The sequence below is a fragment of the Eucyclogobius newberryi genome, unplaced genomic scaffold (genome assembly GCF_026437365.1).
Source record: "Eucyclogobius newberryi isolate DKJ021-1_F unplaced genomic scaffold, fEucNew1.0.hap1 SCAF_2, whole genome shotgun sequence".
Classification (NCBI taxonomy): domain Eukaryota; kingdom Metazoa; phylum Chordata; class Actinopteri; order Gobiiformes; family Gobiidae; genus Eucyclogobius; species Eucyclogobius newberryi.
In genome coordinates, this window is record NW_027315834.1 from 27358160 (window position 1) to 27383973 (window position 25814).

General features: G+C 42.6%; 2 protein-coding genes across 2 annotated transcripts in view; one reads left to right on the forward strand and one right to left on the reverse strand.

The window, feature by feature from the left end:
• Nucleotides 1-848: 848 nt before the first annotated feature.
• Nucleotides 849-7943, reverse strand: pus7l (pseudouridine synthase 7 like). Its single transcript, XM_072454871.1, has 9 exons — nt 7061-7943; nt 5916-6075; nt 5139-5343; nt 4966-5061; nt 4063-4144; nt 3811-3976; nt 3603-3723; nt 2696-2749; nt 849-1663 (listed from the first exon to the last, which is right to left on the reverse strand). The coding sequence occupies exons 1-9, from the start codon at nt 7809-7811 to the stop codon at nt 1232-1234; spliced, it is 2067 nt and encodes a 688-aa protein (XP_072310972.1). The 5' UTR covers nt 7812-7943; the 3' UTR covers nt 849-1231.
• Nucleotides 7944-17328: 9385 nt separating this feature from the next.
• LOC140368045 (tetraspanin-8-like) overlaps nt 17329-25814 on the forward strand; it is a 276094-nt gene continuing 267608 nt past the window's right edge. Inside the window, exons 1-8 of the mRNA XM_072454905.1 lie at nt 17329-17436; nt 18128-18193; nt 21909-22025; nt 22100-22174; nt 23535-23630; nt 23704-23796; nt 25206-25277; nt 25411-25494. Of these exons, the coding sequence (XP_072311006.1) occupies nt 17377-17436; nt 18128-18193; nt 21909-22025; nt 22100-22174; nt 23535-23630; nt 23704-23796; nt 25206-25277; nt 25411-25494 (663 nt within the window). The 5' untranslated portion in view covers nt 17329-17376. The remainder of the gene's footprint in view (nt 17437-18127; nt 18194-21908; nt 22026-22099; nt 22175-23534; nt 23631-23703; nt 23797-25205; nt 25278-25410; nt 25495-25814) is intronic.

A 25814-nucleotide genomic window follows, 5' to 3' on the forward strand; every position in this document is an offset into this window, starting at 1 on the left:
GTATCACAAACACAAGACCAAACTGCATCAAGGCTTGGGCCCCCGCGGCGTCAGACAAAAGGCCCTGAAGCCTTCAATAAGAACCCACTTCCCTGATGGATCGAGTGTCACAAAGAAACTAAACTTTAAAAAGTGCAGAAGCTCATTACAGCAAACGTGTCTTTAGTACTTTATCAAACGCTTACATTGGATGACAGGCGTCTCCAAATCTACCTCCAGCTGTAATAGTCTCAGGCCAGACAACAATAAATTAGTAACACAGATTGACAGTAATTACACAAGACATTTATGGGTATATTATTATTTCTACAGGGCTGGATTTGTGAGAAGATTGTGGGAGTAATCTCATCAGAGACAGCGTTTTTATGATGCAATTCAACTTGTTTTATGTGTAAATGACTTCAACTGTAGAGCCACGCACACTGCCAACTCCTGTCCACTGTCTCCATCTAGTGTTCACGGCAGGACATTACACCATAGCTACATCTACGTGATAAACATCTGATTTACGAGTTTTCACGTGGAAAAGGATGAAAACAGGGCAATGTGGCAAAGACAAAAAATTAAATGTAAATGTTTAAAGACTGAACGTGTTATTTAAATATTCACTAGCTTTGTCTAGCCCAAGTACAACAGTTACTAAAATCTGATTAATCTAGTGATGTGATTTTACTTGTCAACTAAATGCTAATAATAACTGTCAATAACCAACACTGTTTAATATGTTGTATTAGTTTTACTTTATAAAACACAACAGAATAAAACAAACTTCAAATAACAACATGCGTACAACATGACTATGGTATATTTATATATTTAATACCAGTACGGACAGAACTTTAAATCGTTTTTATTTTATTTTTAATAAACAATGAACTAAATATTTTGTTTTTGATTTAGGACAATTAAAGCATGTTTTGTACAGTAATACACTTTCAAAACCGTATTTCCCGGACTATAAATCGCACTTTTTTCATAGTTTTGGCCGGGTTGCGACTAATACTTATATTTATACTTATATACTTACACTTATAGCGACTTATATGTCATATTAATTGTTATTTTCACACTTGCAACCACATTTCATACTCCAGTGCAACTTGTTTATGTTTTTTTCTTCTCTATTACGCATTTTTTGGCTGGTGCGACTTATACTCCGGTGCGACTTATAGTCCAGAAAATACGGAGTAACAGAATGGCACAGAAGGTATTGTCCCGACAGGTTCTTCAGCTAATTCACCAAAAACTTCATCATTTCTCTGAGGTACACAGTGGCATAGACGGAGGGGAGGAGATCGAAATGTAAAATCAGATTTATTTTGACGTCTTCATCGTGGTCTTCATCGTGGTCTTCATCGTGGTCTTCATCGTGGTCTTCATTGTGGTCCTCATCGTGGTCTTCATCGTGGTCTTCTTCATCCCCGTCGCCTCTGTCTGCCGCGCATGCGCAGTCATCGGCTCCGTCTCGCTCTCTGTGCAGGTGGAAGTCGAGGTTGCGCGGAATGGCCAGCAGAGGGCGGTAGCAGCCGGGCACGTTCATTTTGAGGTTGCTGAGTCTGAAACGGCAGTGGTCCAGTCCATCCCGGGCCAGCCTCTCTCTGTACCAGGGGCCCATGGCGTTCTCTGGGTACTTCACTGTGTTTCCTGGCATCGGGAGCTGCACCTGAAGAATGTTATCAAGCTAATGAGTCGTGTCCGACGCTCGTTTGGAAATGACCCTCTAACTGAGCATATCTCGGCAGGTATAAAGTCATTCAAACATAACCCGCACTGCCTTTCACAGTCTAATGGAGCTTAACTTACAGTAACCGCCCAGCACAAGGTTCTGGAAGTCCATTTCACATTCATTTACCCCAAGACTTTCTGACAAAAATAAATAAATAAGCTATTAATTAAATCAAAACTACTGTTAATATACGTTTGAAAGGTTAATCAGCTATGTGGCAACTAATGACCACAGGAACTATAATTTTATTTACCTTTCAAATGTGTTTTTTGGACTGAAAACAACTGCATTATGGACATATTTCATTTTTTTAAAAGAATGTGAGTGAAAAATGAATGGGATTAGCATTTGCTTCCTGAACCACAGCAGGCTTCAAAGGGTTGAGCTGTTGAGCTTCATAGTGTAATTTACTTAATTTACTTATAATTTACATAACGCATGATTAGGTTTGGTACACCACAGCAGTCATTGGGTAATACAAGCCATACACTTTCTGTATAGATTGCTCCACCTGCACAGTGTGTTAAATGTAAGTATGCTTTACAACATTATTATTATTTTATTTTATTTGTATTATTGTATTTTTTACATTTTTATGTTCTCCTGCTGTTCTTGTACCTTTTGTTGAAACACTGTAAATTGCTCCACAGTGGGACAAATAAATGTGCTCTTATCTTATCTATCATCTTAATGGCAATCAAACCAACAATGTTTGTGTCTGTGCGTCACAAACAAGCATCTGCACAATTTAGCTTGAAAAATTGCACGTTGAGGCTACAAAACTACTTTTGTTCAGGAATTTCCGACGGCTTCTGACTTTCTTTTTTGTTTTCTTTTACAATCCGAGCAGTCGCCACATAAAATTTACAGCCTGGTATGCGCCATTTGTCAAGGGAAAGCGTGCAGCAGGGGGTGGCATTTATTTTCTAAGTATAGCCCCTTGTAAAACAGTTGACATAATTAACATACTTGTTCCAGTGTGTAGACTTTCTCCCTCTCCTCCTCCTCCGTCACCACATGAATCTGGAGAAAAAACGAGGCGCAGAGATAAGAACGATGATAAAGAGCGACTTCTCAAAGCATAAATATTATTACTGCTCTGCGTCTCATACAAACACACCGGAGCGGACGATAACGAGGAAGCATTCCAAGTTGTTTGAATTAAAGGTGTATGTATTAGCTTATTACTTGCAAGCCATGTCAATAAATGGTTTGAGGTATATGTATTTATACGTCATATACTTATTCTAGTTCAGTAGCTTCTGGAAGAAAGATACTCGTCTATAGAATCCTGTTTTAAAGGCGATACATTATGCAAAATCAACTTTAATAAGCGTTTAACCGACCCAAAAATTGTTGGGTTCTATAATGTCACGTGGCCATTTAAATAAAAACATAAACGACAATCCGCTGCGTGTCACGGGGGGAAACGTCACTAGGAAGAGGCGGGGCTTGTCAGGTCTGTAATAGGAAGTCCACGGACATGTTTCTATTATTCTATTATAAGTAGTTTTGAATCAATATTATGGTTTACGATTACTCTATTTTCTGGACTATAAGTCGCACTGGAGTATAAGTCGTACCAGCCAAAAAATGCATAATAGAGAAGAAAAAAACATATATAAGTCGCACTGGAGGATGAAATAAGGTGCAAGTGTGAAAATAACAAATTATATCACATACAAGTCGCTCTGGAGTATAAGTATACAAGTAGAAATATAAGTATAAGTTGCAACCCGGCCAAAACTATGAAAAAAGGTGCGACTTATAGTCCGGAAAATACAGTAACTTTATTTAGAATTATGATTAAGAATTAGGATGAATACAAAATACCTTTAAAAAGTTCTCATACGTCTCCTTTAACACGCAAAATTACCTGATTTGTGCACGTTTCACCGTCGTCACCATCACCGGTCACTTCCTGCCTCACCAGATCTCCTCGTTTAACACCGTGGCCTAAAGTGCTCAGTCTATGCGCCGCGGCTTCATTCCAAACCCTGCAAAGAAAAGAAAACGTACCAAGATCATCGCCTTTGAGCTTGTTTTTCATCTTATTTTAGCGCCGAGCTGTGGGAAGCGCCGACCTGCTGCAGTACGAGTGCAAGTAGAAGATCCTGGTGCCGTGGGGCAGACTGAGCCAGGCCTGAGCGCAGCCGTCTGGACCCGTCCCGAAACGGTTCATGGCGCGGAGCATCAGCCGCTCCCGCGCTTTAGACTCCGGCATCAACTGCAACGACTCTTTGGCGTTTCCTGCGGCGAAAAACGAAACTACATCTGATTTACAGTGGCTTTTTATATTAGTCATAATCGAGCGACGTCCGGTCAGTAGTAATCACCCGTTTCAAGGAAGTGGCGCTTGGCTCGGTTTTGAGGCTCATCTCGTTTGTCTGGAGTGAAGAAGAGACGTACCGCGAGGACCTGAGACAGAACAGTACTTTACACAAATTAATATATCACCAGTACATGAAGGTGCACTGTACGACTTTAATTCTGGCAGAGTGCCCCGCCTACTTGTTTGTGATTAAGAATTGTAATTACTGGGCCTATTTTGTGTTTTTATACATTTTTATAATTAGAGTTTTTTTTTTAATTATTATACTTCTGTGCCTTCTCTGCTTCTGTACCTAATCTGTGTTGCAACATTGAAATTTCCTCATTGTGGGACAAATAAAGCTGATCTCATCTCATCTTGTTCTGGAGGGTGAGGGACAGTGATTATTTACTGTGCACGAGTAAATAAAGATCCACCTTTGAGAGAAAGACAAACTGTTCAATTTCATTATTTCCTGGTAATTGTTTGCAACAATTTGGCGTCAATCGAACGAGGATCCTTCGTCCGGACTCAACACTAACACATTGCGGTGAGTCGCCTTTTTCAATTGTGTCGAAAGATAGTTTTGTTTTTCTGTATTTATTTTGTCCGGAAAGAAATGAACAACAACAAAAACTTTCTTGGTGTTTTTGTTGTTGTCATCTCATATTTTTTATATTTTTAAATCTATTTCCTTAAGAATCAATGTTTACTGTGTCCGTTCTGTTGTTGAATGTCTGTCGTCATCACAAATTTCCCTTATTCTATTCTATCCAGGAAAAACAATGACATCTCCATGGAGACAAGAAGGCGGCTGACCCGGCACCAGAAAAGCTACAACGCACACCTTTAATAATAGATGCATTTATACAATTTACAACTGATTTTAATTCCCTCTTTTCACTGCAGAAACATTCTTTGTACTCACCGTGTCCTCTTTGAGCAGTGCCAGTCCTATTTGGTCAGACTGAACACTCTGGGTTACACCAAATCTCTGTGGACCGTAGTAGTTTACAAATCCATGCTGGGAACGAAGGCGACAACAGAAAGTCAGCATTTCAGTTTGTAAGAGCGTAAAATATAAGAAATATATCGCTGTACTTTGACGTTTGACACTGCCATCTTCACCAGGTGATCCGTGTAAGCGAGTGGGTCCAGCCCGTCGTAAATGTACGGTTTAACGTCCCGGACGACGATGTCAAAGTGGTTTCCCCGAAGTCGCCCGAGTCGCAGAGGTTCGCCGACGGATCGAACGGCAAAAAGACGCATCCCTCTTTTTTCAAATGCGGCAGCTTTCTCTTTCAACCTGTGCGTAAACCAAAACAATATGAAGTACCGTATTTTCCGGACTATAAGTCGCCTTTTTTTCATAGTTTTGGCCGGGGTGTGACTTATACTTATATTTATACTTTTATACTTATACTCCGGAGTGACTTATATGTGATATTATTTGTTATTTTCACACTTGCAACCACATTTCATACTCCAGTGTGGCTTATACATGTTTTTTTCTTCTCCATTATGCATTTTTTGGCTGGTGCGACTTATAGTCCGGAAAATACGGTAAACGATTACATCAAGAGCTGGGCAAAGCGGCAAACAATGTCTAGTATTATTCCCTTGTATGAGATGTTATTGGACTTCTTGGAACATTGATTGGATTTAAAAAGCACCCCTAGATTTTACTCTAACTCCACGCAGTCTTCTTTCTGCTGTGATCAATATCTTTATCAATAAAATAATAAAACTTTCGGTCGACTAGGACGCCATCGAGCAATTAAACGATCAATCAAAACTGGTACAGGATGGGACCACAACTCCCCGACCCTAATTAGATCTCCACGTATTCCATCGTCTCGGCTCTACAGTGGCACGCACCTCTCCGGAGTGACCTTCTTGACCACCATAGACTGGTAGGTGATGGCCCTCTTGTCCTTGATGCCCGCGTAGGTAAAGTCCGAGGGCAGCACTCCGAGCTCGGCCGCCATGTAGCTGATGGCTTCCAGTGTCTCCAGATTCTCCTTACACAGTGTGAATGCTGAAACGTGCCGGACATTAGCATCAGGAAGCGGTCTCTTACTATTGCCTCGCTTTGGCGTTAAGGTGCAACATACAACAATGAATAATAATATTAGCAAAATGGCTTGGTCTGGCTATATACACAATTTATAGTTGGTCAGAATAGTGCAAAATAGTGCATTATAGGTTAAAATCATAGCAGCAGAATTGTGACATGTTTGACCACAGGGGCAACAATAATACTTTGCAAATTACATCCACGTTTATTAGTTATGTGCCAGCCTCAGGGCCAAAACATTAAAATCATGACTTTTTAGAGACTTGATCCCAGTTTCATGAGATTCTCTGATGGCGCTTTCTCAACTGGTTCATTATTACTCGGCCTCAGGGTGCGCGCTTGTGTGAGAGTTTGACTTTGCATGGTTTGTGTGGGCAGAATTTGGGCACTTTGATTAATATTTTCTGTATTAAAAGCGCTTTGTAAGTGTGCTGCCCGGTGGTCGAGTGGTTAAAGCCAGGCGCATTGTTGTGAGTTCGATTCCTGACTCCGACTACCATATTTTCCGGACTATAAGTTGCACCTTTTTTCATACTTTTGGCCGGGGTGCGACTTATACTTATATACTTATACTCCTATATACTTATATGTGTTATTATTTGTTATTTCACACTTGCATCTGCATTTCATACTCCAGTGCAACTTATATATGTTTTTTTCTTTTCTATAATGCATTTTTTTGGCTGGTGCTACATATATAGTCCGGAACATACGGTATTTACTGCATGTCCTGGCTTCTCTCTCATCCCCCATTTCACACTGCTTTCCTGTCAATAAAACCTTTTCAAAAGCGCTTTATAAATAAGAAAGTACAATGTCAAAACTGTCACTCTATTGGCAGTACTTTTTTCATCAGTTTAGGCAAAAACACTGCTGGATCACTGGTGCCACCTCAGTCTCAATGAACCTGTGGGAAAGAAGGAAAAGGCTGCACATCGTTCCATACCTGTGTAGATGTCTTCCTGTCTGCAGTCCTCCGCCGTCCTCTTCTTCGCTGGCATCCTCCTCTCTCTCAGTCTCACGCAGATGGACGTTCTGCCCTCCTGGTCCGTCAGGCTCTTTGTCTCCACCAGTTTCCCGAACCTTCTGCAGAGGAAGCGGTGCACGGCCGTCCTGTGTCCCCTGTCGTCGTCGGGCAGGAACGTATACGAGGATCCGCTCAGTTTGGCGTCCGTGAACCTGCAGAACGCGTCCGCCTCCATCTCTGACACCAACTGGACCAGCTCTTTGTAGTCCGGGCTCTCTTTAACTTTGATCTCACACTGATCGGTTGTCGTCATCAAGAACGGGTAGCGAAGTTTGACAGCTCGGTGCACGTTTGACCTCTGATGCTTGTCGGTGAAACATCCTAAGCTCAGTTCTGGTGGGCCTCCGTGTTTCAGAGAAGATGCAAACTGCTCCAGCTTCTCACTGATCATCTGGCCCAAAATGACACCCAGGTCTGAGCTCTCTGGACTGGGTGGGCTGCAGTCTGATGATTTGCATGCAGTATTTTCTGATTTTGGAATTAAATCAAGTTGACTACTGGGTTCAATTGCTTTTTCAACAACACTACAACCTGGCACATCTTCAGGAATTGTCGATGTGCTGACTAGATTTCCAGCAATGTCTATTTCCGTCACCACAAAGTCTCTGGTGAAGTTTTTTATGCTGCCTGAAAAACCTTCGTGTTTATACAAGAAGTGGACTGAAGCCATCACTGATTAACATTGATTAACATTGATTAACTGTCCTAAACACAATGGGTCAAATTTGTCCATCGATTTCTAGTCAAATCAAGCTCAAATACAGGCTTAGTAATCAATAAACCTCGGCGCAGCAGCAGCAGCAGCAGCGACAGAAGCAGCGACACAAAGCATCGTGGAGCAACATGTAAACAAATGTCACGTGACTGTCACAGAGATGGTTGCATCACTTCCACTTCCGGGTGCGTTTGTCGCGTGCTTTTCTGATTTTAAAAAACTAAAAGTGTACAGGTAGCTTATTTTGTGCCAAGTTTATAAGTATAAAAATATAAAATATTTGTGCAGAAATAATGGCGAACGGCTCGAGCAGCAGCAGCAAGCAGCGGTCTCGTGTGTGGGAGCATTTCAACAAGACAGAGCTAAACAAGGTAAAAAGTGACGCGTGGAGAGGGAAATAAACACATACAAACAAAGAGAAATAAAGCTAGTCAATGGGTGCATTTGGATTTATTTATAATTTTTTTATTTGACTATTTTTTAATGCATTTTTTACTGAAAGAATGCGAGGCAGATTTTTTTTTTACAGGATCAACAGCAATTGTTTAAGACAAGATATTAGGGTGTATTGTCCCATGTCCCGGGGGCGGAGCAAAGAAATGTAGGGACTATGGGGGGCCCTCAAAATAAATGTAATGAAGTAATAAGCTGCCAATGATACAATATCTAAAATGCAACAGATGACGGAAACTAAAATCATTTTTGTTGACATTTTTGGTTGAGAGCACTTAGATCGCACTTAGGATTGTGATTTATGCAATATTTACATACAAATAAAAATAAAAAACTTCAGAAATAGTCACCTTAATGTTTTATTACGTACATCAAACCCTTATGTATTTTGTACAGTCTAAAAGTTGGTTGGGAGTCATGGGGGCATCGCAGCGGCCCTGAGACCCAACTCCCGAATTCGATGATTTGTCCACTGTGCTTGTGTCTTATGTTTATGAGACCCAGAGCGTGTGGATGAATGGAAACCCACCCAGACGAGGGGAAAACAAGCAAACGCCTCTTTCTAGATATTATATTCACTTTTATGCTCACTTTCTGTATCACGTTTTAATGTTTTTTTTCTGTCCCAGGTGCGTTGCATGCACTGTTTTCAGTTCAAATCAAATCAAATCAATTTATTTTTGTAAGGCCCAAAATCACAACAACAGTTGCCTCTGAGGGCCACAGGGAGAAATGAATCAACAATGTCTGTGGTGGCGATGGAGTCAGACAATGTCTGTGGTGGTGAGGGACGATGTCCCAGGGTCCTCTGTCCTTAGACTCTCCTTCTCGGCCAGGAAAAACTACAAAAAAAACCTCTTTGGGAAAAAAGCGTAGAAACCTGGAGGAGTTCCGGTGAAGGAGAGATCCGACTCTCACAGACGGAAAGACGGACAAGACGGACAGACGGACAAGACGGACAGACGGACAAGACGGACAGACGGACAGTTGTTGTCATATTCCGGCAGGACCTCAAACATGCTCAACCACATGCGGAACAAGCACTGGGAACCTGCAAGTCAGGAACCTGCAAGTCAGAATCCTGAGCGTAAGTCATACTTTTCAAAACATCGTACCTAAACTTAAGCCATACTTCCCTAATTTTTGTGATTTACCATCTGCAGCGAGGAAAAGGCGGATCGATTTGTCCTTAGTGAATATGTTGGTGTCTCTTCGCTGGCCGTTCTCGCATGTGAAAGGGGAAGAATTCAGAGAAATGCTAAAAGCACTGGATCCAAACTATGTCATTCCTAGTCCCGAAGAGCTAAAGACTTTGAGGGATGCTCTTTATGGAAAACCCAAAGGGAAGGATCCTGCCGACTCCTCGTGTGACTCTGAATGAGAACGTGTGTCATTCAGGAGCAGTGGTTTCAGAGCCTGGTTTTGGAGGAGTAACGTTCAAGTCTTGCTGAGTTCCTTGTTTACAGCTTTCCCCGCCTCAGAGTGGAGCTTGCCCTGAGCCAGAGCGATCATTTCAATGGATCAAAGTGAGAGCTAAATCACAAACAAAGCCTTTTCTGAGACTTTGCACATGTTCAAACTGTTTTACATGTTCTATTGTTTGTACTGGCAGTTTAAAGCTATAAATCCTGTCTCGACTATGTTCAGAACTATATGAGATTGCTTAACATTTGTGTTCATTTTGGAACAAATAACTGTATTAGGAACTATATTTTCACTACAATAGCAACAATAGAAGCAGCGTGTTTATGGATTAAGCCAAAGTTTTGTAATGTTCATTGGAAAATAACATTGTCGCCATTTTGGACAAAAGCCTTTCCAACGTGTTATAAATGTGATCATCTTTATGCGTTATTAAGAAACAATGCACCTCTCTCAGCTGGGCCACTGGAGAATACGCTCCTCACAGTTAAGTATAAACGGATGGCCGACGTCAGCGCATTGATTTTTCCGCGACTCCTCACTGGGTCCAAAGTCATCTGCCAAATCTCAGCTGGAGCGTGTTTGTTCGGGGCAGAGGTCGCTCTCAAAACTGTAGGATTTTTACACGACTTCCAGTGGTAGAGATTCAGGAGTACACAGTCGAGCGCAGTAGTTATGTCAGTACTTATGAGCTAATATTGTGGTAGGACTAGAGTCAGAATCCGTAATATCTTCCCCATACCTCTCGAAGTTTCTTGCGGAACGTTCTAATCTGGAGCGGTACATCTGTTTAAATAACCCCCAAAATAGCAGTGCAGCTGTGGCTTCACTATGTCTCTCAGGAACAAAAGTCAAAGGGATTTGCGGGAAACAAAAAGTCATCTTCAATTTCCAAACATTCCTGAAAATATGTTTTGAACACGCCTGTAACGGCCCGAATAATAGACATGTAAATGAGTTCCACAGAAACAAGTTTAATCCAATCCAACTTTATTTGCACAACACATTTTACCAACACAAATTCTCCAAAGTGCTGCGGAGAGTACAAAATAAGCACAAGTAAAATATGTTCAAAAAATAAATATAAACGTACAAACCAATTAAAAACGTAGTAAAAACAACATAAAACATATGAAATCAAATAAAAACGAATTAAAAACAACATCATCAATCCATCTTCTGCCACTTTATCCGGGGCCGGGTCGCGGAGGCAGCAGTCTGAGCAGGGACTCACAGACTTCCTCCTCCCCAGACACTTCCTCTAACTCCTCCGGGGGGATCCCGAGGCGTTCCCAGGCCAGCCGAGCAACATAGTCTCTCCAGTGTGTCCTAGGTCTTCCCCGGGGCCTCTTCCCGGTGGGACATGCCTGAAACACCTCCCGAGGGAGGCGCCCAGGAGGCATCCGGAACAGATGCCCGAGCCACCTCAGCTGGCTCCTCTCGACGTGGAGGAGCAGCGGCTCTACTCCGAGCTCCCCCCGTGTGGCCGAGCTCCTCACCCTATCTCTAAGGGAGCGCCCAGCCACACGGCGGAGGAAACTCATTTCGGCCGCTTGTATCCGCGATCTTGTTCTTTCGGTCACTACCCAAAGCTCATGACCATAGGTGAGGGTAGGAACGTAGACCGACCGGTAAATCGAGAACTTTGCCTTTCGGCTCAGCTCCCTCTTCACCACAACAGTCCGATGCAGCGACTGCATCACTGCAGCCGCTGCATCGATCCGCCTGTCGATCTCACGCTCCATCCTTCCCTCACTCGTGAACAAGACCCCGAGATACTTGAACTCCTCCACTTGGGGCAAGGACTTCCCACCCACCTGAAGAGGGCAAGCCACCTTTTTCGGTCGAGAACCATGGCCTCGGATTTGGAGGTGCTGATTCTCATCCCAGCCGCTTCACACTCGGCTGCAAACCGTCCCAGTGCATGTTGCATGTTGCAGAGGCACGGCCCCCGACCGCCACGCGATGTTGCAGAGACGTGTCAACCAAGACAGTCCTACAACATCCAGATACTTTAGGTATTCAGGGCGGATCTCATCCACCCCCGGAGCCCTGCCACCGAGGAGTTTGCGAACAACCTCAGTGACTTCAGCTTGGGTGATGGATGAGCCAGCCTCTGAGTTCCCGGTCTCTACTTCCTCTTCGGAAAACGAAACTGAAGGATTAAGGAGATCCTCAAAGTATTCCTTCCACCGTCCGACGACATCCCCAGTCGAGGTCAGCAGGCCTCCACCCGCACCGTAAACGGTGTTGGTGAAGCACTGCTTCCCCCTCCTGAGGCGCCGGACGGTTTGCCAGAATTTCTTTGTTGCCGACCGATAGTCCTCCTCCATGGCCTCCCCAAACTCCTCCCAGGCCCGGGTTTTTGCCTCTGCGACAGCACGAGCCGCGGCTCACTTGGCCTGCCGATACCTGTCGATGACCTCCGGAGACCTACAAGCCAGAGTGGCCTGATAGGCCTCCTTCTTCAGTCTGACGGCATCCCTTACTTCCGGTGTCCACCACCAGGTTCGGGGGTTGCCGCCACGACAGGCACCGGAGACATTGCGACCACAGCTCCGAGCAGCCGCATCAACAATCGAGGCGGAGAACATGGTCCACTCGGACTCAATGTCCCCAACCTCCCCCGGGACATGGGAGAAGCTCTCCCGGAGGTGCGAGTTGAATACCCTACTGACAGAGGGCTCCACTAGACGTTCCCAACAGACCCTCACAATGCGCTTGGGTCTGCCAAGTCTGTCCGGCTTCCTCCTCCGCCAGCGGATCCAACTCACCACCAGGTGGTGATCGGTTGACAACTCTGCTCCTCTCACCAGAGTGTCCAAGACACGCGACCGGAGGTCAGATGTCACGACAACAAAGTCGATCATTGACCTCCGGCCTAGGGTGTCCTGGTGCCATGTGCACTGATGAACACCCTTGTGCTTGAACATGGTGTTCGTTATGGACAATCCGTGGCTAGCACAGAAGTCCAATAACTGAACACCGCTCGTTCAGATCGGGGAAGCCGTTCTTCCCGATCACCCCTCTCCAGGTGTCACTGTCATTGCCCACTTGGGCGTTGAAGTCCCCCAGTAGAACAACGGAGTCCCCGGTCGGTGCACATCAACATCAAATATATGAAATCAAACAAGAACTAATTAAACACAACATAAAATATATGAAATCAAATAAAAACTAATTAAAAACAACATAAAATATATACAATCAAATAAAAACTAATAAAAAGCAACATAAAATATGGAATAAAAAAAACTAATTAAAAACAACATTAAATATATAAAATCCTAATTAAAAACAATATCAAATATATAAAATCAAATAAAAACTAATTAAAAACAACATCAAATATATCGAATAATAAAAAACAGAAGACCACACAATTCAGTTTAACATATCTATTTCTGTGTTCCGTTTGTATTGCTAAGAAACTGGACAAACGAGCTTTCTTATCGTCAGTGGGGCCCGCCTCTCCGCAGATGTGACCTGTAACTTGTCCGGGTAGCGTCACATGATTATTTTTTCCCTTCCCTTGAGTTATTGAAGTTGAATGTCATAATGCCTTTGGAACTTTTAAGACAAACCAAATCATCTCCAGCAGGTTGCGGATCCTTCACCAGAAAAGTTACATATATAAATATACATTATACATTACACTTTAGAGGAATTAAATAATGCATAAAAAATAAAATGAAAACATGTTCGTGTCTGTGCTGGTTCCAAGCAACAAGGCGATTATGGATTTAGTCACTATTTCATTTAAAACAAATGGGGAAGCGTTTATAAGACATTTTTAAACCATATTTTCTTTTGTGCAACATCAGTTTTTCATCAAATCTCATCTTCTGCTTCTATTTCTTTGGAACACGACCCGCACAACTGACTTCCTGTGCGCCGTACAATGTCCTCTGTTCCCGTGGCGACTGAGCGCGTGCCAAGCGTCCCTCTGAGGTCGACTGAGCAGCACTGAGCACATTTCCACATAAGTGTTTGTGTCTCATGCTCTCCAGATGTTCCCACAAGCCAAAGCATGCAGCAGATCTGGAATGGGCTTTTGTCAAAATGCACTTAGGTATTTGAAAACGTAATGCACATAAGTACGGCATTTAGCTGCTTTTTATTGTTATTTTTATATATACACTACCGATCTGAAGAAGAAGTCGCTACCAAAAACGCTCTAATATTTGGCCTTTAGATTTTATTACAGCACACATTCTCTGTTGTGAGGTGGATTTATTAAGCTTCTGCAATGTCAAAAGATTCTCCTTCGATGTTTTCTCTGCTCGACACGGTTGTTTCTGAAACGAGAAGCCGCTCACCGCATCAGTTTAAAGGGTTTAAGTAAAGCGTTGCAGCAGTTCTCCAGCAGGAAGAGAGGACCTACTGTAGTTGCTCAGTTGAATACAGGGGGCGACTTTCTTTTTGCACAGACAGTGTATAATAACTGCACATTTAAGCATTAATAAAGCATGAATAAAAACATACAGGACACATATGATGCAAATTGACTTTGTTTGAGCTTTTAACCATGTTATAACTAAGCTTATCCTGGCCCGAAGGCTTTTTTTTACAGGACAGTATCTGCGTGCGATTGGGAGAGAGAGGGGAGAGGCATTCGTCAAATGGTTGAGGCCCAGAATCAAACCCACGACCCGGCGGTGACCATAAAGACATAAGAGCAGCGCCCCAAACCACTGCACCACCGGCAAAGTTCATCATAATTCACGCTGCGTCGCCCTTTCCTAAACTAATGCAACGTGACTGAGTAATTGATGGCGGTGGAGAGGCTGATGGCGTGTATTTCCAGGCACATCCGCCCGAGGGCAGCTGTGGCTACCGGTAGTTCACCTCTGAGTGTAAAGTGTGGTCAACCAAACAATCGCTCCCTCATTATTATCGAAACAAAGATGTAAAGACTGTGATTCTTCTGTCTGAACCTGATCCACATCAAACTCGTAAATACTTTATCGGTGAAAAAGTCTCGTGTCCTGTCTGATGCACAGTTACAGTGAGGGATTGGACGCAGGTCATGTGACTGACTGGACGCACTGACTGGCGTCTTTGTGACCAGAACAACAGCAGACAAAAGCGGCTTTGAGTCCCGTATAAACCGACTGACGATTGTACAGTAATGTCTTCCTCTCATCTTCGGCGCCGTAATACGCAGACAAATCAACAAAATCAGTTAAATTGACCGTGCTATTAGTCACAGTCTGATCTTGATGGCATTTATTATGTGCTAATGTGTCTATTTCCCAAACGTTTTACCTGTTTCAATGTTAAACACTTGTGATTTTGATTATATTTCAAATAAATCGACAATATATTCTCGCTTTGTCCACTGTACGTGATGGTAAACAAATGTTCTCTCTGTTTCCGGGCGTCACAAATTGCTAAAGGTTATTAAGCCCAGAACAGATTAGACTTCAGTGTTATTTAGAAGGCTGAAATACTTCCACACAGAGACAAGTATTCACTCACAGTCATTCCGTGGAGGCTGGATATGTTTGCATACAGTGGGAGGAGAAACACACAGTGGGAGGAGAAACCCTGCAGAGAACAGCTCGGTGTCGCATCACGTTATTATTGATGTATTTGAGTGTTCTTCTCCTTACAACTCGCAACAACGTTTCACTTTAAACCGAGTCCTGTGGCTGCAATAACTTTATGGGATGAGCCTATATTTTACATGGAGAAGTAGTCATGTAAAAGAAATTGTGTTTCTTCTAAACTTAGCTCCAATTTAAGTGTTTCTGGTTGTGCATTTATATTTTGGAATTGAGGGTTAATTTGCAAAAACATAATTAAATTAAATAAATAAATAGAATAAAGTCAACCAAGGCATCCAGTTTTCAGGTTGTGCATTTATATTTTGGAATTGAGGGATGATTTGCAAAAACATAAATAAATACATCAAATAAATCAAATGGATGGAATAAATGAAATAGATAAAATTCATCAACTAAATAAATAAAATACATAAAATAAATAAATAAATAAAATGAATAAAATAAAGTCAACAAAGGATTGCAGTTCACTTTTTATAAAGCAGAGTTTCAAAAAACTCTATGTGGCAGAATCAGAATCATTATTGCCATTGCCAATGAACAGAATCCACAAACATAGGAACTTGCTTTGGTTTTTACAATCAAATAATATTCTTTCTATTTGTTGTTGATAAAAACTTTTTTAAAAACACACCTTTCGTTGATAACATCTGTAGAAGATGGTTGCAAAAAGGAGAAATAGTCTAATTTGTTAAAATGTTAGCCTGTTTTTGCAATTGAACCCAATAATTTGTGTTTTGTTGACAGTTTTTTAATCCCACTGTGGAATATTGTTATTGCAGAACCTCTAAGTTATTGTTATTGCAGAACCTCTGAGTTATTGCAGAACCTCTAAGTTATTGTTATTGCAGAACCTCTGAGTTATTGCAGAACCTCTAAGTTATTGTTATTGCAGAACCTCTAAGTTATTGTTATTGCAGAACCTCTAAGTTATTGTTATTGCAGAACCTCTAAGTTATTGTTATTGCAGAACCTCTAAGTTATTGTTATTGCAGAACCTCTGAGTTATTGCAGAACCTCTAAGTTATTGTTATTGCAGAACCTCTGAGTTATTGCAGAACCTCTAAGTTATTGTTATTGCAGAACCTCTGAGTTATTGCAGAACCTCTAAGTTATTGTTATTGCAGAACCTCTGAGTTATTGCAGAACCTCTAAGTTATTGTTATTGCAGAACCTCTAAGTTATTGTTATTGCAGAACCTCTAAGTTATTGTTATTGTTATTGCAGCACCTCTAAGTTATTGTTATTGCAGAACCTCTAAGTTATTGTTATTGCAGAACCTCTAAGTTATTGTTATTGCAGAACCTCTAAGTTATTGTTATTGCAGAACCTCTAAGTTATTGTTATTGCAGAACCTCTAAGTTATTGTTATTGCAGAACCTCTAAGTTATTGTTATTGCAGAACCTCTAAGTTATTGTTATTGCAGAACCTCTAAGTTATTGTTATTGCAGAACCTCTAAGTTATTGTTATTGCAGAACCTCTAAGTTATTGTTATTGCAGAACCTCTAAGTTATTGTTATTGCAGAACCTCTAAGTTATTGTTATTGCAGAACCTCTAAGTTATTGTTATTGCAGAACCTCTAAGTTATTGTTATTGCAGAACCTCTAAGTTATTGTTATTGTTATTGCAGAACCTCTAAGTTATTGTTATTGCAGAACCTCTAAGTTATTGTTATTGTTATTGCAGCACCTCTAAGTTATTGTTATTGCAGAACCTCTAAGTTATTGTTATTGCAGAACCTCTAAGTTATTGTTATTGTTATTGCAGAACCTCTAAGTTATTGCAACACGGTCCGTCACGTCTTGGAGTGCGTTCTGACGTGGAGTGACACGAAAACAAAGTCAGTCATATCACATCCCACAAACGCGCAGATTTCACGCTCCCCCTGTGTCCCCCTCGGATGGGGCAGGGCTTCCCGGTCAACTCCACCTTTTTCTCTCCCCCCCAAAAGAATAGTAACAAACGGGCATCGACATCGGCGTCTCCTCCAAAGCTGAACGTGGCCAATAATAAAAAAACAACTTCGAAAACGACCACAAAACCAAACTGGAGCGAAGACGCGGCGCGGCGGAACCATGGGAACGGTGAACGCGTGCGTCAAACGCGGCTACATAACCGTGGCGAGCCTCATAGCCGTAAGTGCAGCCGCAGATGTGCGTTATTACAAGTTAATAACGTGCATTGCGCTTTGATACTTCGCGGCGCATCTCGTTCACAGCGTTAATCCTGCGTAAAAAGTGTTTTTAGTGAGTTATGGCTGTAAAACACAAGTTATTCTACGCGTCATGACAAAGGATTTGGTTTGATCCAGTCCGGTATGTCTTCTGTTGTCCACTATCTTGCATCGCGACAGGCTATTGGTCTGTTAGATCGATTGAAAAGTGTGTTATCTTGACAAATTGAGAAAGAAAACTTAATTAAAGTGTTCAAACGATGCGCTGTGCAGTGGTAAAGCGGTGGATTAGTCTCGGTGTGGCCTTTGCAGGAGAGGTTTTAGTGGCAAGAGAAGGATGTAAATGCCAAATGTTAATCTTTGAGCGCTTCTTGGAAATAATAAGGTTATGCAACACGTGTTTGTGCAACGGCTTTTGTGCTGGCTGAACGGGGCAAGCTTCCACTTTGTGCCATAAGTGTGCGAACTGGAAGTTTAACGGTTATTAACGAATGCCCTGGGGCGCTCTGAGCACAAGAGGAGAGCTGTATCTTCTGTTGTACATGAGATAAAGAAGCACTCATCTCAATGTAATCTGTTTATTATGGATTCGATGTGTCGTTTTATTATGATGGACCCCTAAATAAAACTCTTACTGTGTGTATTTGTTCCAGATTCTCAGCGGCTTGTTGCTGGCCATCACTCTGTTCAGTCACGGACACTTCCACGAAGATGAAGAGGTAAAATCGTCTGTAGATCATTCGTTTCAGAAGCCGGGACCATCGATAGACACTGGACATTCAGTCACGTCTGCCATTCGTGTGTGTGATGGGAAAGTCACTGATTTGCCTCTCACACACACGTGCGGGTCCGTGAACAGTGGGGGTCTGTCTTATTGGATGCCCCCAGGTTCAAACCTCACTGAGAGGCGGCTCACCAAAAATATACAAGGCCGGGCCCTGGAGGAGCAGAACGGCCATAAATCTGTGACCCCAGAACACCCCGGGGTCTAAGCAGACATCCAGACTTTAGACCCAAAAGCTCGAACACACACAATCAACAGAAGGAATCATGTTGGACTGATGGGAATAAGGCAAGGCAAGTTTATTTGTGGAGCACATTTCATACACAAGGCAATTCAAAGCAGGAAAAATACATTAAAATCACAAAGAAATGACAGAAACAGAAATACAATAAAATTAACTAAATTAAAAAAAAAAAAAAAAAACTAGCCAAATCCAAATTTATCGGACCACATTGGCAGGCATTCCAGACACTCTTTCCCCTATTTAATTTCTCTAAAGAAAGACCTTTTAATTTGAATACATTATTTGAATACATTTAAAAGGTGCAATTTTTAAGATAGAATTTAAAGGTGTAGGGTACTACCTCAAAATAGTCTTTTAGTATTTAAAATGTCAAAAATAAAAAAAATAGTAAATAAAAAAGGGTAACGTGTAAATAATTTAAGACACAAAAGAGAAGAGTGCAAAGAAAAATCCTTTCAGTCATATGCGCAGCTAAACTAAACTGTTTTTAGCTTAGATTTGAACATTGTCAGAGTAGAAGCCTGTCTCACATCTTCAGGAAGACTGTTCCAGATTTTAGCTGCATAAAACTGAAACGCAGATTCCCCATGTTTAGTCCTGACTCTGGCACCAGCAGGAGGCCGGTCCATGTTTAGTCCTGACTCTGGCACCAGCAGGAGGCCGGTCCATGTTTAGTCCTGACTCTGGCACCAGCAGGAGGCCGGTCCATGTTTAGTCCTGACTCTGGCACCAGCAGGAGGCCGGTCCATGTTTAGTCCTGACTCTGGGCACCAGCAGGAGGCCGGTCCATGTTTAGTCCTGACTCTGGCACCAGCAGGAGGCCGGTCCATGTTTAGTCTTGACTCTGGCACCAGCAGGAGGCCGGTCCATGTTTAGTCCTGACTCTGGCACCAGCAGGAGGCCGGTCCATGTTTAGTCCTGACTCTGGCACCAGCAGGAGGCCGGTCCATGTTTAGTCTTGACTCTGGCACCAGCAGGAGGCCGGTCCATGTTTAGTCCTGACTCTGGGCACCAGCAGGAGGCCGGTCCATGTTTAGTCTTGACTCTGGCACCAGCAGGAGGCCGGTCCATGTTTAGTCCTGACTCTGGCACCAGCAGGAGGCCGGTCCATGTTTAGTCTTGACTCTGGCACCAGCAGGAGGCCGGTCCATGTTTAGTCCTGACTATGGCACCAGCAGGAGGCCGGTCCATGTTTAGTCCTGACTCTGGCACCAGCAGGAGGCCGGTCCATGTTTAGTCCTGACTCTGGGCACCAGCAGGAGGCCGGTCCATGTTTAGTCTTGACTCTGACACCAGCAGGAGGCCGGTCCATGTTCAGTCCTGACTCTGGCACCAGCAGGAGGCCGGTCCATGTTTAGTCTTGACTCTGGCACCAGCAGGAGGCCGGTCCATGTTTAGTCCTGACTATGGCACCAGCAGGAGGCCGGTCCATGTTTAGTCCTGACTCTGGCACCAGCAGGAGGCCGGTCCATGTTTAGTCCTGACTCTGGGCACCAGCAGGAGGCCGGTCCATGTTTAGTCTTGACTCTGGGCACCAGCAGGAGGCCGGTCCATGTTTAGTCTTGACTCTGGCACCAGCAGGAGGCCGGTCCATGTTTAGTCCTGACTCTGGCACCAGCAGGAGGCCGGTCCATGTTTAGTCTTGACTCTGGCACCAGCAGGAGGCCGGTCCATGTTTAGTCCTGACTCTGGCACCAGCAGGAGGCCGGTCCATGTTTAGTCCTGACTCTGGCACCAGCAGGAGGCCGGTCCATGTTTAGTCCTGACTCTGGCACCAGCAGGAGGCCGGTCCATGTTTAGTCCTGACTCTGGGCACCAGCAGGAGGCCGGTCCATGTTTAGTCTTGACTCTGGCACCAGCAGGAGGCCTGTCCATGTTTAGTCCTGACTCTGGCACCAGCAGGAGGCCGGTCCATGTTTAGTCCTGACTCTGGCACCAGCAGGAGGCCGGTCCATGTTTAGTCTTGACTCTGGCACCAGCAGGAGGCCGGTCCATGTTTAGTCCTGACTCTGGGCACCAGCAGGAGGCCGGTCCATGTTTAGTCTTGACTCTGGCACCAGCAGGAGGCCGGTCCATGTTTAGTCCTGACTCTGGCACCAGCAGGAGGCCGGTCCATGTTTAGTCTTGACTCTGGCACCAGCAGGAGGCCGGTCCATGTTTAGTCCTGACTATGGCACCAGCAGGAGGCCGGTCCATGTTTAGTCCTGACTCTGGCACCAGCAGGAGGCCGGTCCATGTTTAGTCCTGACTCTGGCACCAGCAAGAGGCCGGTCCCTGAGGTCCCTGAATAAGACAAATGTGTTTTGTTATACGTTGTTATTAGAAGGATTATGACTTTACACAGAAGGTAGATGAGGCACAATGTTGGCGATGTGGTATTGGCGTCGAATGTTTCACAAACGATACAGATCAATCGTGCGTTTGTACCTCTGGGGTCAAAAGTCAGTTTGTTTTTGAATGTTGTGACCCGGCTTAGCTTGTGTACCAAAAACACAATGTAAAATCAAAGTTGGAATTTAACTTATGGATGTTCTTTTTCTAAGCGTGAAACCAACGATGGCACTAAACTAAGACATGGAAATGCTGGTTAAAAAGTAACAGACCTTTTCAACAAACTCCTGGAGATGTGGTCGCTCTGCCCGGAATGTTTCACCGTGTGACATTAAACGTGATTGTCTCGCATTCATTCAACCTGATTTCATAGGAGAAAATGTTCTGTTCGAGGTGGATGCGTTTAACGTCACACTGCGGAACATTCCGTGGAGACGAGCGGAACATGTTGACTGTTGTAGTTTCCAATCCAATTCAAGCACATTTAACCAACACAAAGTCCCCAAAGTGCTGCACAGAGGACAAAACAAGCACAAGTAAAATATGTAAAAAAATAAATAAAAAAAAAACGAATTGAAAACAACATAAAATATATCCAATAAAATAAAAAACGAATTAAAAACAACATCAAATATATAAAAACTAATTGATAACAACATGAAATATATAAAATCAAATGAAAATGAATTAAAAACGAAACAAAATATATAAAATCTAATAAAAACAAATTAAAAACAACACAAAATATACAAAATAAAATAAAAACAAATTCAAAACAACATAAAATATATCAAATCAAATAAAAACGAATTAAAAACAACATAAAATATATAAAATAATCAAAGACAGTCAGAGAACCACACGATTCTCATGCCGGGTTAAATGCCAGTGAATAAAAGTGTGTTTTTAAACAAGACTTAAAAGTATCAACTGAAGGTGCAGGTGAAGTGTGTCTGGCCCAAGTGTCTGGCCCAAACTCCAGTTGAGGGACTTTAGACATATTGACAGGGACATCGACCGCCCTCTCGTATGTCGTCTGGACCTATTAGAACAATGTATGTGTTTGTTTTCACAGATTGAAAGAGTTCTCCCGGGTCTTCAGGTCATGTACGCCACGTCCATCATCACCATCCTCCTCGTCACCACTGGTTTGTATGGTATCTGCAAACGGAAGAAGTGGATGCTGATATGCGTGAGTATGAAAAATGTGTTCTTTTTTACATCGTTTGGCAGTCGGTCTCAATTGTTGTTCTCATTTGTTTTCAGTACATCGTAGGCATGACGCTGTGCTGCATGTTACTGAGCGTATTGGATCTTCAGGGAGTGGCGGCGCGACCCAAGGTAAAACAATCCCAAAAATAAAGTGACACGATCGCCTGTAAACGAGTTATACTGCCGTTAAACTGTCGTTTTAGACGTGTCCGTGCAAGTAGATTTACTGGTGCTTTTAGTTTTTGTTCCCCATACAATATCTTTGCGTTTCCATTTCGTAATGCACAAACTGACAATTGTCATACTTGATTTTTTTATGAAACTCATGGATATTTACATTTTATTTGTTCCTGCCAGATGAGGCATTACAATAGATAGTCATTTCACTTATGGTTTTTGCCTATTTTAATGGTTTTACCTTTTATATTTATTGTTATATACATGTTATTATTTCATTTTATTGACTAGTGGAGTTATTGGGAGCTTTAATTAATTATATTTTTTACTGTATTTTAGATTTTGTTAACCATTTTTGTGTCTGAAATGTGTTATTCAAAAGAGTCTGTGACTTGGACTGGATCACAAAGGCTTATGATCAAATCAGGCTTAACAAGTGTCACGTGGACGGCTAGTGATTTCATTGGTTTCTAGTTCTGTGGTCGACTGTGCATCGAAACGACTGTATAAACAGAGAAGTACGAGTAAACATCATCGTCACAAGTGAAAATGCAGATTAAACTGTCCAGTCAGTCCCAAAACTCTTATCCGGAGTATAAATCGCCCAAAAATGCATAATAGAGAAGAAAAAAAACATAGATAAGTTGCACTGGAGTATAAGTCTCCTTTATGGGGGAAATTTATTTGATAAATCCAAGACTAAGAACAGACATTTCATCTTGAAATGCAATTTAAAATAATAACAGATTAGAGAACATGGTGAATAGGTGTACGTATGCTAACGCTAACACCTTCAGCTACATGAGGCACAGACAGAACTGTGGTAAGTGTCTGGTATGTTAACGTAACATATTAACAGTTATTCAGATAACTATAGCATAAAGAACATGCTAACAAGTTTACCAAAGCATCAGTATTACCCCAAATCACTAAATCCATTCAATTCTTCTTCCTCTGTGTCACTTCTAAACAACTCCACAAACTCCAGAGGTAGTGCAGATTCTTCTTCTGCGTCGCTTAGAGCCTAGAGCGCCCTCTTGTGAAATGTGGTTTCCAGTGGGAAAATAACGAATAATATCACATATAAGTCGCACCCCGGCCAAAACTATGTAAAAAGGTACGACTTATAGCTCGGAAAATACTGTACTAGGTTTTGTGCTCTGGTCTTCTGTTTTGTAATAAAATGTCAAGAAAATCATGTTGTGTGGTGAACGCCTAAAGCTGTTGATGTAGTGGTCAGCGCAGTGAAAGGGGTTAAACTCACATCGTCGAGGAAGCGTTCATGTAATCACTTTTTTTTTTCCGTTTGCAGTTAGTTGAAGACATTAGGGTTCATTACTCGGGTCTACTGCATTTCTCCAACGCCAGCAAAGAGGACCTCGAAGGCATCGGCGAGATACAAACAGAGGTACGTGCCCGTTCGTTTGCAACTCTACGATGTGTCCGTAAACTGACTGGCGTTTGCCGTTGGTGCTCCTCAGCTGCAGTGCTGTGGGATTTCCCAGGGCTATCAGGACTGGGGCTACAACATCTCCGAGAGCTGCCTCTGTGTGGAAGGTGCAGTACATCCCTGTGTAAGTCGTGTTTTATTATGTGTTGGCTTTTATAATGCACGCTTTGAACTCTAGAAGAACTTCACTAGCACTAGCACGTTAGCATCGCACACACACAACGTCGGCCATAATGTGCTGGGTTTTATAACACACGCTTTGAACTCTAGAAGAACTTCACTAGCACGTTAGCATCGCACACACACAACGCCGGCCATAATGTGCTGGGTTTTATAATGCACGCTTTGAACTCTAAAGAACTTCACTAGCACTAACACGTTAGCATCGCGCACACACAACGCCGCCCATAATGTGCTGGGTTTTATAATACACACTTTGAATTCTAAAAGAACTTCACTAGCACTAGCACGTTAGCATCGCACACACACAACGTCGGCCATAATGTGCTGGGTTTTATAATGCACGCTTTGAACTCTAAAGAACTTCACTAGCACTAGCACGTTAGCATCGCACACACACAACGCCGGCCATAATGTGCTGGGTTTTATAATGCACGCTTTGAACTCTAAAGAACTTCACTAGCACTAGCACGTTAGCATCGCACACACACAACGCCGGCCATAATGTGCTGGGTTTTATAATGCACGCTTTGAACTCTAAAGAACTTCACTAGCACTAGCACGTTAGCATTGCACACACACAACGCCGCCCATAATGTGCTGGGTTTTATAATACACACTTTGAATTCTAAAAGAACTTCACTAGCACTAGCACGTTAGCATCGCACACACACAACGCCGGCCATAATGTGCTGGGTTTTATAATGCACGCTTTGAACTCTAAAGAACTTCACTAGCACTAGCACGTTAGCATGGCACACACACAACGCCAGAACTTTAAGAACATGTGGAAATCTTGCAGAATGCTGTACATGTTCCGTCCAGTAATATGCCTTTATGTGGGCTCTTAATTTGTATAACTTTTGACAAATTTTAATGCAACCGCATTTCATCCTCCAGTGTGACTTATATATGTTTTTTTCTTCTCTATTATGCATTTTTTGGCGGGTGCGACTTATAGTCCGAAAAATACGGTATAACTCCCAGCATTAGAAAAGCTAATAGTGGTAAATTTACACAAAGGTTTCATTTAATCCATTATGTCACCTGCTAATGCTTTATCTAGAGTGTTCCACAGTATGGCATTAAACGTTTAAACATCTCCACGGTGACAAGCTGGTGACGGCCCCTCCTCCAGAAAGGTTACACAGTGTACCTTTTAATATAAGAGAGCAGCAGAGGACACTTGGTTCAGATTTGGGCCCTGAATCTGGTCAAGGTCCAGCTTTTGTCACAGTTTGATTCCGTAAAAGTATCAGTCAGAAATGTGCAAGTTAAATATAATTCCTCGTCATTTAATCTGTTGTAATTATGTTTCTGAAAATGACTGAAACCCTTTTGCTTGTGATGCAGGTGGCAGCGCCAAGAAACAGCAGTCTGTTTGAGAACACGAAAACAGACGAGCCTATAATGATTTACAAAGAGGTGGGTGTAAAGTGTGTCTGCCTCTCAGTGTTACACGCTGTACTTCCTCAACCGTCGTTTATTATGATAGTTGTGGATGTAATAAAATAAATGATATAAAAGATGATTTGACACGATCTTATCCATGTTTCAGCCTTGTATCATCTACCTCGCGATGTACGCCTTGTTTGCCTTGGATGTGCTATTAGGAATAATACTGGGAACGATATTACTATGGGTGAGTACTTTTGAGCTGTTGGCATTACTTAGTACTTTTACCTCACCTCCAACTGAACACAGTACTGTTTAAGTTCACTGACAGTTTACTTTTCATTTCTTAGCTCCCAAACTATCTTCCTCTGCCACTGAGTGTGATGTGCGTTACCTCTAGTTACCTGATTTACTCTGGTTACCTCTGTTTACCTCTGGTTTCCTCTGCTTTCCTCTGGTTTCCTCTGGTTACCTCTGGTTACCTCTGCTTTCCTCTGGTTTCCTCTGGTTACCTCTGCTTTCCTCTAGTTACCACCGGTTTCCTCTAGTTACCACCGGTTTCCTCTG